Raw genomic sequence first — 20120 nt, forward strand, 5'->3', positions numbered from 1 at the left:
ACTGTTTTATTATGTGTAATTATATTTAGCTTGGTTTTCCCCCAAGATGTGTTATCTCCCCTTAAGGAGGCCAGAGTCTTGACATTATTAGCGACCTTTTTTGTACATTTTAAGGGAAAATTTTAAGCTGTTAAGCGGTAGATTAAAGTACAGATCCTTTCCACGAAATGAAAGTCGAAAGTTGAAAGGACTTAAGTACGTTTAGCTACCGTGTTGTTCATATAATTTAATAACAATAATTTTTGTTTATTTCTGTTTTTTGTTTGGGTATGCGGTAAAAATGTTCATTTACATGTATTAAGTATCTTCTTATTAGTTTTAAAAATTTCCAGTTCTAAGAATTTTTTACTTTGTAAAAATGCTCTGTATCTTTCGCGGGTAGGAATATTTGCTTCTATTTTTGATTTATATATGTAATACTTAGTTAAAAATATTATTTGATTTACAAAAGTCCATTTGTTAATATTGTCAAAAACTGATTTATCTAGGCAACCAAGGTGAAATTCCTTTTGTGTTATATTTACGTTTATATTTGCTTTTGTAAGAATTTCATACATTTCGTTCCATATTCGTTGCATGTAACTACAGTGTATAAACAAATGATTTACAGTTTCAATATCTGAAAGACAGAAAGAACACAGAGTTGATTCCGTCAGTCTTAATTTACAGTAATTTATTTGTATAAATTATTCTATGGATGTACTTATATTGGAAGTTCTGTAATTTAGAGTTAATATTTACATGGTGAGCTAATTTGAATATCATTTTTATATCATTTTCTTCAAATTGGTGTATATTTAGTTCTTCCTCCCATTTAGTCATTGATTTTGCTTTTCCGTATTTAGCTAATACCATTTGGTTAAAAATGTCTTTAGCAGTTATATTTAATAGATCTTTTTTATACCATGCTTCCAAATTTCTGTTGATATCATCTATAGCTTTGTTGTACAGCTTTGTTTATCAATATATTACTTCTTTCATCTCGTTAATTATTTGTAATTAATGATTAATCTGTTATATGGTTTCCAATAGTTATCTATATATTGCACCATATTTTTCTTAAATATCATTATTTGCTTGATAACGATATCTGCATGTGTATCGAAACGTCGCAAGTGTTTTTAATTTGTGAAATCTACCTCTATATGTCTTATAAGGATTATATCTAGATATTTCGTTTCTTTTTTTTATACTTTCGATGGCCTACACTACATGAAGATCTGCACAAATGTACTGAAAGGTCGCGTCAGAGGTCATACGAGCGGCTTTTGGCCTATGGCGTCAGACATTTGATTAACCAATCAGCATTGATGTTTTTGTAGTGGATTACCCACAGTTCCGTGCACTTCACACCAAAAGCTCGCCGTAACAGACCGTCTCATTGGCTAATCCCTCACATCATCCAGAACACGTCTTTGGTAACAACTCTTCCAGATCCCAGTGTAGTAAAGACAAGTAAAACAAAATTTTGAACTATTAAAAAAAAACAAAAAAACGAAATAGGACCTGTGTTTTAATCAGATTGGCTTTACGTGTAATGTTATTTTTTGCTCTATGAATGGAATGACCTTAACAGTCACCGGGCATCTATTACATTTAAATCGATCTTATATATTCTAGATATTATGTGGCTTGAGTAACACGTCAAAATCAGAAATATGAGACGAGAGAGAGAGAGAGAGAGAGAGAGTCGAACACCAGGAGAGTAAATGAAAACTAAATATTTGTTTTGAAATAGGTTAAATGGGTGAGCTGAAAGTAAAGTCGCCGTGTATTCGAGCGAACGATATGTGTCAAATTACAGGTCATTTCCTAATAATTAGTGGAAATGGAGTAATTTCCACAGCCACCCCATGACCATATTTGTTAATGAAATGTTTTCGATTATATGAGAATAATAGGCAATTAAAAGGTGCCAAATCTTTTTTCGACCTTTAAATTAAAAAAGAAACAAAACCCCAAACATTGACGTCATATAATGTTATGGATAATATGAAGATAATATTGGGTAATGACATTTTATAGATAATATGAGGATACTTAATGTGTCAGTTCATTAAATATAAAAACAAAAAAACCGAAACAACCTGTTAGTTTATTGCCTACCGATTGACACATTCATTAATCAATTGATTAAAGTTGCCTATACCGATCATCTATTCTCCGTAATAAATGAAATGAAATAGGGTTTAACGACCTACTTCCTCTTACCAAGTGGGGTGGGGGGTGGATGGCTGAATGGTTAGCACGTGCGTGCTGCATCATAAGGCCTGTCATTGAGTCAACTGGCGTGGTTTCGAATCCCCGGTTGTACGTGAAAAGGAGTAGGGTCCCCTGTCCAACCTCGTGGGTTTTCTCCGGGTTCTCCAGTTAACTCCCTCTGCTAAAGACCCCTACGCGCAAGAGAACTATTGAAATAAAATTGAACCATATGTTAATCCCGAAATGACCTAATTTGTGTCGAGTGGACATTAAACCTCATCTCTCTCTCTCCCTCTCTCTCTCTCTCTCGCTGTGCCAACCGGGATAATATGCCACGGAGATACGCCATGGAGTATGATGTGAGGGATATTTTCCCGGGCATCGGCGTTTCCGCCTACTCTTCACAGAATTCCTACTGTAAAGTGTGTGGACGGAAACGTGTCTATGAGACCACGGGTTTTTGTCCTGTCGACTAAACTAGACACTGTCCCTTTCCAGGCTCTCTATTCTGGAAAATACGAGGAACTTTCCGGGTCAATATCAGATCGAACCCATTTTATTTGATTTTGTACTCGGCCTTTTGGTTCATTTAATTAATTTTGTTTTTATGCTTAGGGTCTTTTTTTTTATTTAATTTTGTTTTATTATGTTTTTTTTTTTATTCTTTATATTTGATTTATGGATCTTTTTATTTAATTTCTGCAGACTTTTTTAGGTCACTAAATTATTTTTTTTATGCTTTGGGGTCTTTTTATTTATCTATTATTATTTTTTTTTTTTTTTTTGCTTTTGGGTCTTTTTTTTTATTTAATTTTGTTTTATTATGTTTTTTTTATTCTTTATATTTATTTGGTTTATGGATCGTTTTATCTAATTTCTGTAGACTTTTTAAGGTCACTAAGTTATTTTTTTGGGGTCTTTTTATTTATTTATTTTTTGTTTTATTTTATTTTTGTTTTGCTTTTGGGTCTTTTTATTTAATTGTCTTGTATGCCTTTAGGTATATTTTTTTAATTGTGTACTTATATAGGCTTTTGGGTCTTTTTTATTATCTTATTTGATGTACACGATGACGTCATTTCTCATTTAAGGCGTCTAAGTGGCAAAATATCACACTGATATTTTTCTAATACATAAAAAAAATGTTTTAGAATTTAATTTGTCGGATGAAAAAAGTTAATATTTGTTGCTCATTAAGTCGCGTCGATGTCATCCTTTATCAGTGATTGTCGCGGCCTAGCGGATCAGTGTGAAACGTCTCTATGAGTACCATCATCGTAGACGGAATGTTTCCTTGTATAAACAATACTGTAGATAGTACAGACGCCTGTCGGAACGAAATTCATATTGATCGATTGAGTAGGTTGAGGGCGGGGGGTGTCAGCATATCGAGCCAATGTTTTGAACTAATGCAAATTATTATGGGGTGTGGGGGCCTTGGGGAGGAGGGTAGTAAAGATCCCAGGAGACCGTGACACTGTAACAGAGTCGTACTTGAGAGTACAGGGTTGATCGTGTCAGTTTAGATTATTTGTGAGAAGTATAATCGATGGAAGCACTTTAATGACGTCTCGATTATACCAATGTCTATTTTCATCCGTTCTAATTACGCAATTTTAAGAATAATAAATAATTAATGTGTCAAATCTTTATATGACCTTTTAGTGAAAATAAAAAAACCCAAAAAAAACCCACGTAATTTGTATTTAAAACCGGTCCACACATGTTGACATTATCGAGCGGATGGTATAACTTTTATTTTTATTTAATTATTCCACAGATAAACAAGTTTATCGCCAATGTCGAATGGCCCATAGATTACTGATAGATATAAATGTCGGTTATAATAGTGATAATAGGTAATTAATCTGTCAAACATTTTCATGTAACTCTTTAAAAACACAGCAAAACCCAAACGATCTGGACAAGTTTACATCTAGCTGATTCGGTCTCAATCCTATTACGTGTCTTGTGACAAAATATGAAGACTTGTTTGTTGCTGTTGCTTGTGATCGCAGGTATACTAGACATTTATTTGATTATAGTTGAATTAATTAATTAGTTAGACATTTATCTGATTGTTGGTTGAATTAATTACTGTCTGAACCTTCCTATTTTATAAACAAATTTCTTCGATTATGAACAAACTATTTAACTTTGGTTATTATAAACTTACCAGTGTGTTTGAAATCAACTCCGGTTATATAAAATCCATTGCACAATTAAATATCCCAACAAATAAAAACGTTGTCTCTTGAAAAATTTGACGTGTTTACTTAAATTTTCTACAAAGTGAAATAAAACATGCCTTTCGTCACGTGTTGGGCGAAATCAATGAAGCTGTTGTGGGGGTGTTTAATTTTGACAGAGAGTTTGACAACCACGTGTTGCAGTGAAAAAAAAAGTTAAATAGTTTGTTCATAATCGAAGAAATCCGTTTATAAAATAGGAAGGTTCAGACAGTAGACATTTATCTTACCATTGGTATCAATAAAGATACATTATGCAAGAGATAAATCTGCCTGTTTCAGGTCTTTCTTCAGGCCTGAAATGTTATCTAAATTATTAATTAGACATTAATTAACATATCCAGACCATAACCAACTCTAGATGTCATCGCTAGCCTGCTATATTTACTGGATTAGGATCCCATCTGCTGCTCTACGTTCATTCATGATTAAATCAAGAAATAAATAATCGAGACTATGTTTTTATAGTACCGACTTTAGTAATGATGATCGAGACTAGGTCGAAAATTCAATCGCTAAAATCTCGGTTCATAGTGAATCAATTTGATTGAAATTTTCAGCTAGTTTTTAACTCTATTATAGTGAAAACTGCCAGCTCTTTATCTAATCTCCCATAACGTATCTTTAATTAACCATTTATCTTACTGTTGGTATTATTAATTAGACATTTATCTGAACGCTAATTAATTAATTAGACATTTATTTGGTTGCTGACTTTATCCAATATGATTAGAATTGGCGGGCGCAGGGTATTTGGTTGAGGGCCGAGATAATAGGGCGGGGCAATGGTGATTTCTGGCACATCTGAGCCCTAAATATAACATTCAGTTTCATCAACAACAATCTCACTATACTACAGTAATGAATGTAATTTAATAATAACTGATTTATTTTTTACAGGGTGGAGGGCACATGGATCCCACACTGACCATTAATTAAATCTGCATATATTGTTGTTAGATCTGGATACGAAAATGAAATGAAATGAAACGCGGTTTAACGCCCTACTGTTCTGCTCCTAACTGGGCTAATGAAGACGGGCATACGCCATACAGTGTGCTATGAGGGAAATTTTGCCCGGGCAGCGGCACTATGTATGGCCTACTCGATTTCTAACTGTCAAGGGATCATTTACGTGCACGCCAATGTGTACACGGGACCTCGGTTTTTCCTCACATCCGAACGACTAGACATCTGTCCCTGTCAGGCCCCCCATCCTGCATCACTGACAAGGGGAAACCACGTCGGAAAATCCCGATAAACTTTCTTGGCCAGTGCTGGGATCGAACACCCGACCTCCAGCCAGGCTAGCGATCCAGCGTCATACCTACTTAGCCACCGTGGCCCCCAGCCTGCTTCGATGTGGCATTAGGGTTTATCATGTAATTTATTTGTCCAAAAACATGAATGCCCCACTGACAAGAGGGAACCACGCCGGAAAATCCCTATGAACTTTCTCGACAAACACCTGGATCCAACGTCTTACTCACTGAGCCAATTCGACTCCAAAAGAGGAAGTTCTTTTATTTTTGACTTATTATTGCCAAAACAGCTTAGCTAAAAAGCACGAGACAACGTAAATAAGCTATGGTCTTTACATTAAAACATTTTATTTCGATATAAGACATACTTAAACCCACGTATATCTATGTCCCGGTATGATTAGGTTCCTGTTTGGTTTTTTGAAGCAATGGCCCGAGAAATCCCCCTCTGTCCATTGCTGGATTGACTTCTGATACTTGAGTTTTTAAGGGAGTGTGTCTATTCTTCCCGTTCTATCAAATCTATTTCAAGTACAGCAACATGACAGCCCTTCGTTTAATCAGGGGTTTTCCCTAAAACTTTGGACAGTGATTTAAGGTATTAAAAACGGTGAAAGTATTGTTCGTCTCCAAACAGTATTGTTTACATTGTATTCGTTTTGATAGCCTCGTTTGTCATGCAATTAGTTTTTCTGCAATATTCTGCTATGTACTGGTTAATTGGGCACAATAAAATCGTGAGTCATGACGTAACGTTATGTAAACATATTTGGTCCAATTTGGAGCTCTGTTTAAAACGTAATGATATTGTTACGCCGTTAGCTATTGGCTGTTAATCGGACTATTGACCAGTCATTTGCTTCCTTTACAGCAGTGTTAAGTTTGATTAGGTATAATCAAACGAAACGCCGCGAGGAGTATGCCGTTTGGTTTGATAACTTGCTCATTCACTCCTTTTTTTGCTAGTACAATAATGGCGGACCTATAACATAATACACAAATCAGCAAACGGTAGACCTAGAAGTCAAAGCGAACACGATCTCAATCTAATAAACATACAGATTTATATTTCGGTTCGTTTTTTATACTTTCGATGGCCCACACTACATGTAGTAAAGACAAGTAAAACGAAATTTTGAACTATAAAAAACGAAACGAAATAGGATCTGTGTTTTAATCAGATTGACGCGATCTAGATGACTTCCGGTCAAGGCGTATAATCTTTTCTTATATTTCTTACCCTAATAACACCCTTTGTTTTGAGAATTGTTTGGTTGTAGGCTACATATGAAAGATATTTTTGGATGTATATTTTCAGGGTGTTGTTCGGTCCCATTAGACATCCCGGAGCAATGTTTATTTGCTTGCACGCTGATCTATTCTCCAGTATGTGGAGATAATGGTGTTACCTATGACAACAGATGCAACATGAGGTTTCAGGCATGCATGTATGTCAAATTGAACTTTTATAAATATTTCTATTCGAGGTGGTCCTTACAAAATACCATTAGAAATGACATTGGGTTAACGTCCTACTTTATAGCTGGGATTCGGATGAGACGAAAAACCGAGGTCCCGTGTATACATTGGAATGCACGTAAAAGATCCCTTGGCAGTTGGAATTCGATATAAGAGTAGGCGATAGTGCCGCTGCCCGGGCAAAATTTCCCTCATAGCACACTGTGTGGCGTATGCCCGTCTTCATTAGCCCAGTATAGGAGCAGAACAGCAGGACGTTAAACCCCATTTCATTTCATTTCTTTTATAGCTGGGGTGGGGGTGGGGGCTGGATGGCCGAATGGTTAGCACGCGCGCGCTGTATCATACGGTCGGTCATTGAGTCAACTAGCGTGGTTTCGATTCCCCGGTTGTGAGTGACAAGGAGTAGGGTCGCCTGTCCAACCTCGTGGGTTTTCTCCGGGTCCTCTGGTTTCGTCCCACAGCTAACGAACCCCTACGCGCAAGCGAATTATTGAAATAAAATTGAACCATGTGTTCAAATGACCTAGATTGTGTCGAGTGGACGTTAAGACCTATTTCTCTCTCTTTTTTTTATCGCTCGGGCCCGGATTAATGACGATTACGTCATAATGTGGGCTATGCGGGAAATTTTGCCCGGACAACGGCAATACGACCTACTCTTATGCCAATTGTCAAGGGTTATTGTACGCACACTTCCAAAGACTAGACGTTGGTTCCTGTCAGGCCCTCCGTTCTGCACGACCGACACAGGGGAACAGCCCGGAAACGTACCCGAGACCTCAAAGTTAGCGAGCCAGCGCCTTAAATACCGAGTCACAGAGGCTCCCGGGGCCAAATACGACAAAGTACTCCAACGGTGTCACCTATGACAACAGACCCAGTATGACGTAGCAGTATGCCAAATTTAACTTTAAACAAAGGGTCAATTTTGATTACCTCTCCACCTCTCGCCTTTTAATTTTCTTTTTTCACCCAAATGAAAGTGGCAAGTTTTCAGGATTTTTCTTAATTCTTGAATATTCAGTGTTCTTAATTCTTGAATATTCAGTGTTCTTAATTCTTAGTTCTTTTCTTAGTTCTTTCAAGAACTAAGAATTAAGAACACTGAATATTCAATTCTTAGTTCTTAATTCACATTCATTAATTCTCCATTTGTTGTCGTATTTCGATATTTGTATAAAAAATTTACATTTCTCTCTCTTTCGCTAGTCCCAAAATGACCAATAATTATTCAAAGATCATAGACATGGTTTTTACATATTTTACAGCAATGGAATTACAATAGCGGTTCAACACACCGGACCGTGTGACGACAGTTAGAATGTTTGACTGACGTGAATAAAACAAAGAAATTATATATGTGTGTTCTATTTTGTTGTTTTATTCAAGCGTTTGTTAGGAATACATATCCTTAGATGTTAACCAGCACATACTAAAGTCATCGAGTTTGTACACAGATCACAATTCTCGGGAAAGGCTCGTGTACACATTTGCATGCACCTAAAAAAAAACCTTCGACATGAGAGTAGGTCGTGGCGGCGCTACCAGGGCAACATGTTCCCTTATAGCAACCTGTATGGCGTATGCGAGTTTACTGACTGATCCCCAACATCATGGCTCTCCTGCGAATCAACAGGGTCTACTGAATCCAGATGGTGTCTCTTCAAACTTAACGGTATCTGAAATGAAATGAAATGAAATGGGGTTTAACGTCCTACTGTTCTGCTCCTATACTGGGCTAATGAAGACGGGCATACGCCATACAGTGTGCTATGAGGGAAATTTTGCACTATCGCCTACTCTTATATTGAATTCCAACTGCAAAGGGATCTTTTACGTGCATTCGAATGTATACACGGGACCTCGGTTTTTCGTCTCATCCGAAGGACTAGACAGCTGTCATTGTCAGGCCCTCCGTTCTGCACCACTGACAAGGGGAAACCACGTCGGAAAATCCAGATGAACTTTCTCGGCCAATGCAGGGATCGAACACCCGACCTCCAGGCTAGCGAGCCAGCGTCTTAACCAACTAGCCACCTGCTCTCCAAAGAATCTAATGCGTGTTCAAAAAAAACAATGCCATATACGCAAACTACTCTTACAATGTGTACACGGGATCTCGGTCTTTCGTCCCATCCGAATTTTCCGGCATGGTTCTCCCTTGTCAGTGATGCAGGACGGAGGGGCTGACAAGGAAAGCTGTCTAGTCGTTCGGATGGGACAAAAAACAGAGGTCCCGTGTACACAATGGCGTGCACGTAAAAGATCCCTTGACAGTTGGAATTCGATATAAGAGTAGGCCGTAGTGCCGCTGTCCGGGTAAAATTTCCCTCATAGCACACTGTATGGCATATGTCCGTCTTCATTAGCCCAGTTCGGAGCAGAACAGTAGGACGTTAAACACCATTTCATTTCATTTCATTTGTCCCATCCGACCGACTAGACAGCTCTCCTTGTCAGACCCGCCGTTCTGCATCACTGACGAGGGGGAACCAAGCTGGAAAGATTTTAAAGCGAATTTTAAATGCCAAATAAATGATGCTACTTGTCATAATGGCATGTTTATTGTTTCTACAATAGGTAAGCTACAATCTGATTAAAATACAGATCCTATTTCGTTTCGTTTTTATAGTTCAAAATTTCGTTTTACTTGTCTATACTACACTTGGTTCATGTAGTGTAGGCCATCGAAAATATAAAAAAATGAAACGAAATATAGATCTGTATTTTAATCAGATTGGGTAAGCTAATACTTTCATTTGTCTGTGTCTATGTCAGTCAGATAAAATATATTAAAAACCGAAAATTCTGGCAGACAGGGAATTCTTTTAAGCTATTTGTTAATAATTTTGAAGTATGCAAGTTTTCCCCGTTTTCCTTCCACTGCGTAAAGACCCCTACGCACATCTAAAATTATTGAATAAAATGCAGCATGGTGATTTTCTACTTTCTACTCCAGATCGCATTTTGAACCAGACACCTGGCTACGTACGTAACTAACGTACGGAAATTAAATGGTAGCTGGCTTTTTTTAGGTAACCTGTCTCTGATGTTCAGAATGACCTCGCTATAGAGGTCTGCCATGCCTCACAACAAATTGCAGGTAACCGCGTGCAGACTTCTCGATAGATTAATTACTTTCGGCAACGATGCATTCATTTTATATCAGATGAATAAATCTGACGAATCGCCTAAAAATCTCTTACCTGATAAACCTAATATGACCTCAATGGATGCTCAAGCGATAACTAAAAATCAGGGCCCTGTTTCTCGAAATCTTAACTAAAGATAAAATCCCAATTTTAGTAGATACTTCAATTTTGATTGGTTAAGTGCTAAAATCAATCTAATATTATCCAATCAAATAACTAAAATTTGAATTTTATCTTAGTTAAAATTTCGTGAAATAGGCCCCAGCCTTCTAGATATAGCACTACGTGTCTGGAGTTTGAGACTAGAAACACCGAACACCGTGGAAAAACACTCTATTTCACGGTGGAATCTCGGAGAATCGCTAGCGAAACGGCAGCTTGCCAAATCACCGCGAAATAGGGTGTTTCACGGTGAATTATAGTGTTTCGCGGTGGAACACGGTGAATCGCTTGAGTGCCGATATCATCCCGATGTAAGCATGTTGACGGAAAATGTAATTTATTTAAGTTGAATACAAGATATGTTAACCGTTGGCGAGGCAGCTACGGTCGTATTTTTTTATTTCTAACACACTGTACATGTATAACGTGGTGCCACCGTGTACGGCGTATGTAAACAATGAATAACTTACAACGTATCATTTCATCTTATTGGCTGCTACCAAATCCAAACTTTGAATTATATACGATGAGATTTTACACACTACTTCATTACTCGCAGCTTTAGTTAAACTAAATCCATAAAGCACAACGCCATAAATCACTTCCGCAATGTGGTTAACCGTTAGTCACGTGGTCTGAAACGCGCGAAAACATGAGATGTTGGGTTCGACACGGGGACTATATTCTTAGCAAATCTTGACTGTCACCGGTACATAATAACAATGTATTATGACGCATTAAAACAATATGGGTGGGAAGGGGTACTGTGACAATATACATCTACTGGGTGCCCCTCATTTCATTTCGGTAGAAGCGGATATTAAATAAAGCCATTTCACACAGACGCGTACATGGCATATATTTATACAATGGCCACACGTGTGTTAATTCTCGTCATCACCCCGTTATAATTTACTTATTTTGAGTACACTTCTGAATGATTCCATTCCTTCGTACGTTCAACTTCCCGATTTTCTACTGCATATACATATCAGCAGCTCAAAAGCTATACTAGACGGTGTAAGCGCAAGTTTCGTGATTGAACCTGCATCGATATTGCATAATAAATCCATAACCGACAATTAAAGAGATGTTTTGGGTAGCATTTTATTCTTTTGGTTCCATTGTCATGATTTTTATTGAAAATCGAAAGTAAGTTAATCATGTAATACAAATGTACAACGTATACAAATCATAATATTTTACAGTCAAAATTAAATAATCATACAATATATTCTTTTGGTTCCATTGACATGATTTTTATTGAAAATCGAAATTAGGTTAAACATGTACATGTAATACATATGCACAATGTATACAAATCATAATATTTTACAGTCAAAATTTAATAATCATACATGCACTAAAAGTGAATTCATTTTTTATTGCAGTTAGTACATGTATTTACTCACATAAAGTCTTGACACTTGGTAAACAATGTATTCAAATCCATCGCAAACACCTTTTTTTTCTTCTTTTTAAAAAATATTTTGTCTACACACACACATAAAATGTTTGTTTTTTTCTATTTAAAAATTATTTTGTCTATACACACATAAAATTCATTTTCGTCTTAGAAATTCGTTAATCTTTACGACCACGCGCTCTTGCCAGGCATGTTTTTCTTGCACTTGAGGATAATGATGTAAAACATATCTTACGACGAATGATTTCCGTCGTGTATCGAGTTCTAGCTTATTGCATCTACCCCCACCGAAATACGAATATTTCTGCCGTAAGTTGTCGGGTCCGGTCAGTTCCGGAAAAAGTCTTTGTACTATTTTAGTTGCGAAATGGCCGGCATTAAAAGCATGGAGGTGCATGGCGTTCAGATCTTCAGCAGAAATACGAAATTCCGGTGGGATATCACCAAATTTTGATGTGTCAGTTTCAGGCGTTGGCAGCGTCTGTGTGGCGGGCTGGGGACTAGGTACTGGTGGTATCTGCTGATCTTGTCCCTCGCCATGAGGGGGGAGTCTCTGTAGTATCAACAAAACAAGATTATTCATATCCTTTAATTCTTGTCGCAGTCCCTTGACTTCTAGTTGTAGTTCATGCTGCTTTTTATTCATTGTCTTCATGTACCTTTCTACTGCTGAGAGTGTTTTCTGCCTGTTCCTATTAGGTGTCCTAAAAAGCTGCCTACATGTAATTTCACAATCTTGTAAATCTGGCAGGGCTTGCAGGAGGGACTGTTCTTCAGACGTAGAGGGCGATTCGACATCTCGGGGTACTGTTACACGTACGGGCACTGGTATTCTTGATGATGCCTGGAAGACTGATTCTGGTGTTGAGCTAGTTGAATAGGAGCTCGAGGATACATTAGAAATTGACAGATCACGTGGGTCATTGGAACTGAAACTTTCTAGCGTCGTTCGACGGATAACTGATGCCATTTTCTGAAAAGACAAGAGAATAAAATATATTTATTTTTATTCATTCAACAACACTTCAATATTTTGAGGGTTAAAGAATTGGACTTTTAATATTTAATAATGACATCAGATGAAAAAAAAGACAAATAAGTTTGAACTGCTTGTCTCAGATGCACTATATAAATCTGTACTACATTGCTATTATGGAAAATGGCTGCGAGTTTTAATTTTAAAATATTTTCCAAAGTACTCGCTTGTTTTCTAAGCTGAACATGAAATTAAGAGACTTGGGTTAATTAATTTACTGATAAGAACTCTAACACTTAGCAGTAACTTTGTGTCTGACCTCAGCCATTTCTTAATTTGTCACACCATGGAATAGACACGGCACATTGACATGTCACTTGTTAATTAGACTGAAACCATTTGAATATATAAATATGATGACACGTGTGCGCATGTATATTTTTTGCATATCTGTTCATGTGTATTGTCGTAGTCGATTCCTCCATAAAACCCAAGAAACCAGTAGCTCAATTCATAAAAATGCCTGCTACTCGTATACCACACTTGGATAAATTAAAAATTGTTGAACTCCACAAGAAAGACTGGAAGTGTTCTGCTATACATAGATACCTTAACCAATCTAATGTGAATGTGTCTTTGTCCGGTGTAAAATATACGGTAACCGCATATATTGAAGGACGATTTGACAACAAGTGCGTATTGACTGAAAAAACCCACCATTTTAACAACTTGTGTTCCGATGACATAGTATTTATTGATAACGAATTTCAACAGAACCCAGCACAGTCTGCCAGGGATATCCAGAAAACACTTTCAGCACACGGCACAGACACCTCGATTAGTACAGTCAGACGCGCCATTGATTTTGCCGGTTATACATCAACGAAACCACGATATTGTCAACTAATCAGAGACCAGAATAAAGAAAAAAGGGTTGAATTCTGTAGACATTTATTAGAGACCAATGACCAGTTTGATAATGTGATATTTACAGACGAATGCTCAATACAACTACACGATAACAAAACAGTTGCATATAGACAAAAAGATCAGAGAGCACCACAACAGTGTCGCCCAAAACACCCATACAAAGTTCACTTGTGGGGGGGTATTAGTCGTAAAGGAAAAAGCCAACTTCTTATATTTGATGGTATTATGGACAGTGTTTTCTATACAGAGGAAATTTTAAAAAAAACTTTACTACCATTCATAAATAAGAGATTTCACGATGGACATCGCTTCCAACAGGATAATGATCCAAAGCACACATCCCGACTTGCAAAAACATTTATGGAGGACAATAACATTAACTGGTGGTGCACCCCCCCCCCCCCGAAAGCCCAGACTTAAATCCAATCGAAATGGTGTGGAATATGCTGAAGCGCTACGTATCGAAAAAGAACCCCACCACAAAAGAAGAACTCTGTAATTACTGCCAAGACTTTTGGTACAACGTGCTTACGCGTGACATATGTAATCGCTTTATTGATCACATGTACAAGGTTGTTCCGGTTGTTGTGGTGGTGGGTGGGAAAGCCACGGCTGATATGCCTAAAAGACTTTTTGGGTCCGAACGTTCATTCGGGAAGGACAGTAATCATTTTAATCAAAAACTCCTAAACGACCCTAAAGTCAGAAAACGATTGCAATAAAATTATTAAATTGTTGTATATTTTTGTTATGTTGTTTTTGTGAAAACTATTTACCTTTCTTTTCGGTTGGGGTAAGCGACTCGTCGTTAAGGTACGCTTTGGTGTCGGGATTGTACTGGGGTTCTTTTGATGCTCATCTTTCTTCTTTTGTCCCATCTCCCTCTTTAGCCTTGACAATGTCAAGTAGTCTCCAGTCTTTATAATAACAGCGTCAGACACATCTTCGGGTTTGTTATATTGCACCTTGTACTTCCCATTCTCCGCAATCCTACCCTCTTCTAATATCCTACTTCTGGGAACAATCAGTAAGCCACCGTCGTCAAACTTAACCAGATAATGCGAGTACTCCTTGGTTTGATTTCTCCACATGATGCCGTATTGAATTAATGATAACCTGTCGTATTGAATAATCTCGAAATAAACCATTCGACTATAACCTGCCATTTATACGTACAAGGTATCGGCAAAAGTTCTTTGATTCTATTTACTCCAATTAATTTTATATAAAACAAACGATAATACTTCTCAACCACCAAGCTAAGAGACAAAGGCTTTCGACAAATCTACAGGAAGCCATGTCATTGTTTAAATTTGACCCATTCAGGTGGTTAATACAATGTAATCATCAGATTCAAGCTCTTCTATATACAAACAAAGTCTGGCTCCCTAACATCTTGGTTTTGCTTCATTGTGACAAAATACCACGGGTAATACATAACACTTTATTAATTCAAAGAAAACAGATACATATTAAAACACAATTATCAATTTATTAAAACAACTCTTTATTATTGGTTCGAGTAGTCCACTACTGATGTCTTCCGTTTTGCTAGAAAATACAGAATAACTGTAACATAATTACTTATTTCCACGCAAACTGTCATCATTTTGTAATTAAACCTAATTTTACTTGCTCAAAGCCCCGAATAGAGTATCAATTGTAGCCGTGATTAAGAATTATTGCAGCTATTAACACGGATGAGTACAGATAATACGAATTAATCACTACTCAGTTATCGTTGTTTTAACTGATTGTCTTTGATGTGCTTCATGGTGAATTGTTTTAATACGTCATAATACATTGTTATCATATACCGGTGACAGTCAAGATTTGCTAAGAATATAGTCCCCGTGTCGAACCCAACAGCTCAGGTTTTCGCGCGTTTCTGACCACGTGACTAACGCATTGCGGAAGTGATTTATGGCGCTGTGCTTTATGGGGCGTTGATTTAGTTTAACTGAAGCTGCGGGTTATGAAGTAGTGTGTAAAATCTCATCGTACAAATATATAATTTAAAGTTTGGATTTGATAGCAGCCAATAATTGGTGGGTTACATCTAAGTTATAGACGAAGATGTAATGATACGTTTAAAAAATTGTAAGTTGTTTATTTTGGCATACATTTTCGCCGGCGTTATGTATGTACATGTATACAGTGCGTTGGGGAAAAAAATCCTAACCTATACAGAATGCCGGTAAATGTCTCCCCGAGATTACCTAACTCATTTGTTATTCAAATCGGCCTGTACTTTAAACATATTCCCGGGAGCATTACTATATTACAACCCCTTCAATTTACAAATGTATTATAGACAATATTAGTTCGACCCTAGCTTAAGGTAGGCTCGCAAATTCCTTGCGGGAAGCACGGCAAAGCACGATGTACTTTTACCGAAACACGGTGAATTCCTAGAGAAACACGGTGAATTCCTAGAGAAAACACGGTGAATTCCTAGAGAAACACGGTGAATTCCTAGAGAAACACGGCGAATTCCTAGAGAAACACGGCGAATCTTAGAGAAAAATCGCCGCGGAATTAAGCAAAATTTCACCGTGAAATCTAAGAGAATTCGGAGTGTTTTTTTTCGCCGCGTCGGCGCGATTCTGGTCTCAAAAATTTGGTAGGAACTGAAAGCTGGCGGTTCTTTTGGCGAAAAAGAATGAATAGAACAGGAGGAAACATGAGATTAGGAACAAAAAGTGTCTAACAACAGAAATTGTCGGGGTGGGGTTTTTTTTGGAAAAGTAAGGAGGATCTGAAAAATGGGCTTTTAAAACTTACAGTGACGGAAATAAAACAGGTAGTTACAGCACAGATCCGGTTTCATAGATATGTCTTAAAGTAGCCAAGTCTTTATCTCGATCAAGTGTCCATGACTATTTATCATATCACAACCTGTATAGGTATTTGCATTTCAATATCCACTACTTTTTTTTGAAGAGTATATAAATAACGTGTAGGTGAAATGTACCTTTCGTTATCAAGTACAGCACGTGGGTCATGCACTCTATATATCTCTAAAGGAACGGTAATAGATTATCAGGTCACCCAACGAAAAAAATTGAATCGAACCCTTAAAAGGCTTACGTATCCGGCTAAGCGGTTTTGACCAATATTTCGATTGAAATTTTGAGACAAGGTAAATAGACCATTCTTCTCTATTTTGGCCCTTCAATTTCATACGTACACTTTTGTTTCTGAGACTCTCTAAGGATCTGGAATCTTCCCCTTAAATAGAAATATTGCAAGTTTATACAAAATTGACAAATAATGATAAATTCGGATGTTAATCCGAGAGAAATTTCTATTGTAGTGAAGATAATTACACAACCGCACCTCCCCGTTGTAAACTCAACTAGGTAGCTTCTGGGAAATGTGACGGATAACAACTACTGAAATTCACTGTCCCAATACTAATTTTTTTTACAAAATTTCATACTCTAATTTACTTGGATGTCTTCTTCTCCCTGCTTACACCCTACTGATCCCTTTGAACCCCAGATTGGGAAACACGGTTCCAAATGTCACGTTTTAGTAATCTACTTCCTGTAACTGGCCTCTTTCTTCAAAGAGAGAGAGAGAGAAAGAGAGAGAGAGAGAGGGGGGGGGGGGGTTGAACGTCCACTAGACTCAAATTAGGTTATTTCGGGACTAACACATTGTTTAATTTTATTTCTATAATTCGCTTACGCGTCGGGGTCTTTAGCAGTGGGGAGAAACCGGAGTATCCAGAAAGAAAAACACGAGGTTCGACAGGCGACCCTACTCCTTGTCACGTACAACCGGGGAATCGAAACCATGCCAGTTGATCTTGTGATAGATCTTGTGATACAGCGCGCACGCGCTAACCATTCGCAAATATGGGCCTAAGTCTTTAATTGAAATAAATGCAATATTCTACAATCTGTTGTATGTAGGCTACTCTGTTTGAGATGATATATTTAATTTTATAACTTTATGAAAATTAGGGCCGACATCATTTATTATAACTTAATAATTTATTATTTATATCTGTAGATGTGTTGCCTTTCATGTAAAACAAATTTCCTCTGGGATAATAAAGTATTATCTGATTCTCGTTTTTTTTTGTCTTCATTAGCCCAGTACGGAGCAGAACAGTAGGGCGTTAAACCCCATTTCATTTCATTTTATTTGTGTAATACTAATAGTTGCTCGTTTAGCAGCCAATGTTCTAGAATCAATCGATACTCTCAGTTTCATCACTCTCACTCAAAACATATTCTCCACAAGCGATTGACTGTAAGTTTATGATTATCAAAATGGGCGTTATGTGGTTGATTAGCTTGACCGTTGTTATGGCTTTCACTTTGTCCAGATGTGCCGGATGCTCCACTGGACACAATCTAGGCAAGTATTATTATTTCCTAGCTAAATGTTTTGAGTGTATTCAACTTTTTCAGATTATATTTTCTGTTTGGAATAAATTAAAAATGTGACATCAAATGCACTGCATTTATTTGGAGATACAACTGTACTATGTATTGTTTTTTTATTTGCTCTTGTTTTCAATGTTACTTGCAATCTCGACCATGTTTTAGTACTATCAAGTATACTAATGTCCAAAAGAAAGTATACACTGTGCATTTCGTCCTGCTTCAAACAAAGTCGATTTTCCATTGTATGCGGTATTTGGGTACGATGTCCATTTGTTTTGCCGTTTATTTGCTTAGAAATATTGAGTTTGGACGCACGAGACATGTTCAGTGTAGTTTTATCACATTTTGTTGAAAAACTCGGAAGTCTTCAAAAACTCGGAAATATCGGATTTTTTTTTCCAGTTTTAACAGTTTAGAGTTTTAGGGTTTGACTCAATGTTTTTCCAAAAACCCGGAAAAATCGAAAAAAAAAAAATATATTCCAAGGAATCCGACTTTTCGTTTTTTACATAGTGTAAAAACGAAAACACGGAATTTAACAACTCGGAATTTTCTTTGTTATCATTTACTTTTCAACTTTAAGCTTAGATGACAAATGCCTCGATCTACTATACGTCCCTATTGCTTTTGGTGCATGCCTATTGTTTGTAGTGCATGCACAACCCCCAGGTGCAGAGCCACGCCCATTTTCTTTTTGTGTGTTGCCTGCAGCCCACTGAAAGCTTTCCACACTTATTTCTCATGCCCTAAGGATGACCTCTACACATGCTAGGCGTCTCTATTTAACAGCACAAACTTGTGTTGAAACAACACAAAGTTGTGTTAAATGTTGAAACAACACAAAACTTGTGTTAAAATTTATCAAAAAACACAGAACTTGTGTTAAAATTTATCAAACAACACAAACTTGTTTTGAAATTTGTGTTGGAATTTCTGAAACTTGTGTTGGAATTTCTGAAACTTGTGTTAGAATTTCTGAAACTTGTGTTATTTCACACAAACTTGTTTATAACCAATTTATATCTAGTATAGCAACCTTTACCATGCCGCCTCCTCCTTTTGTTCGGTTTTTACTGTAATGTTTGATAAATGTATTTGTTAAAATATTATTTATTCATTAAATGATATGAAAAATTAATTAATGCCAAATCAATACTAAACAGACATTTCGAAGGGTAAATCCAATACTAATAAAATTGTGGTATACTATCTTTTCCCACGCAGTCCCCTCCTTTTGTTCTGTTTTAACTGTAATGTTTGATAAATGACATGACAGTAAGTGTATTTGTTAAAATATTATTTATTCATTAAATGATATGAAAAATTAAATAAATGCAAAATCAATACTAAACAGACATTTCGAAGGGTAAATCCAATACTAATAAAATTGTGATATACAATAAAAAATTTAATAACAGCCAATCCAAGCACAAACGACATTAATTACACACTAAACTGAAATACTTTCAATAACTGAAAAGCTTCAAAAAAATAAAATATAAGAGACATATACTAAAGAGACATTTCGAAGATTAATAAAAACAAAGTAAATGCAATACTAATAAAATTGTGGTATACAATAAAAAAATATCTAAATATAATAACAACCAAACCAAGCACTAAATACATTAATTATGCATTAAACTGAAATACTTTCAGTAACTGAAAAACTTCAAATAAATGAAATATAAGAGACATATTTATATACAAGTCATACGCAAGAGGGGGCCACGGTGGTTCAGTGAGTATTAGGCGTTCTTTGATCCCGGTGTTGGCCCGGAAAGCGCATCTGGATTTTCCAGCATAGTTACCCCATGTCAGTCACCCGATTAGATTTTATTACGTACTTCGAGAAGGTATTTGTTGAGTAATAAAACCT

The 20120-nt window shown here is 36.7% G+C and overlaps 1 protein-coding gene and 1 long non-coding RNA gene across 2 annotated transcripts; one reads left to right on the forward strand and one right to left on the reverse strand.

The window, feature by feature from the left end:
- Positions 1–4060: 4060 nt before the first annotated feature.
- On the forward strand, positions 4061–8552 carry LOC126824971 (uncharacterized). The gene is made up of 3 exons (XR_007681687.2): positions 4061–4220; positions 7032–7161; positions 8464–8552. It is a non-coding gene; the product is annotated as an uncharacterized LOC126824971 (long non-coding RNA).
- Positions 8553–10642: 2090 nt separating this feature from the next.
- LOC130013263 (uncharacterized) lies at positions 10643–15215 on the reverse strand. Its single transcript, XM_056102076.1, has 2 exons — positions 14618–15215; positions 10643–12908 (listed from the first exon to the last, which is right to left on the reverse strand). The coding sequence occupies exons 1-2, from the start codon at positions 15005–15007 to the stop codon at positions 12072–12074; spliced, it is 1227 nt and encodes a 408-aa protein (XP_055958051.1). The 5' UTR covers positions 15008–15215; the 3' UTR covers positions 10643–12071.
- Between the last annotated feature and the right edge of the window lie 4905 nt (positions 15216–20120).

The sequence above is a fragment of the Patella vulgata genome, chromosome 6, assembly GCF_932274485.2.
Source record: "Patella vulgata chromosome 6, xgPatVulg1.2, whole genome shotgun sequence".
Taxonomy (NCBI): Eukaryota; Metazoa; Mollusca; class Gastropoda; family Patellidae; genus Patella; species Patella vulgata.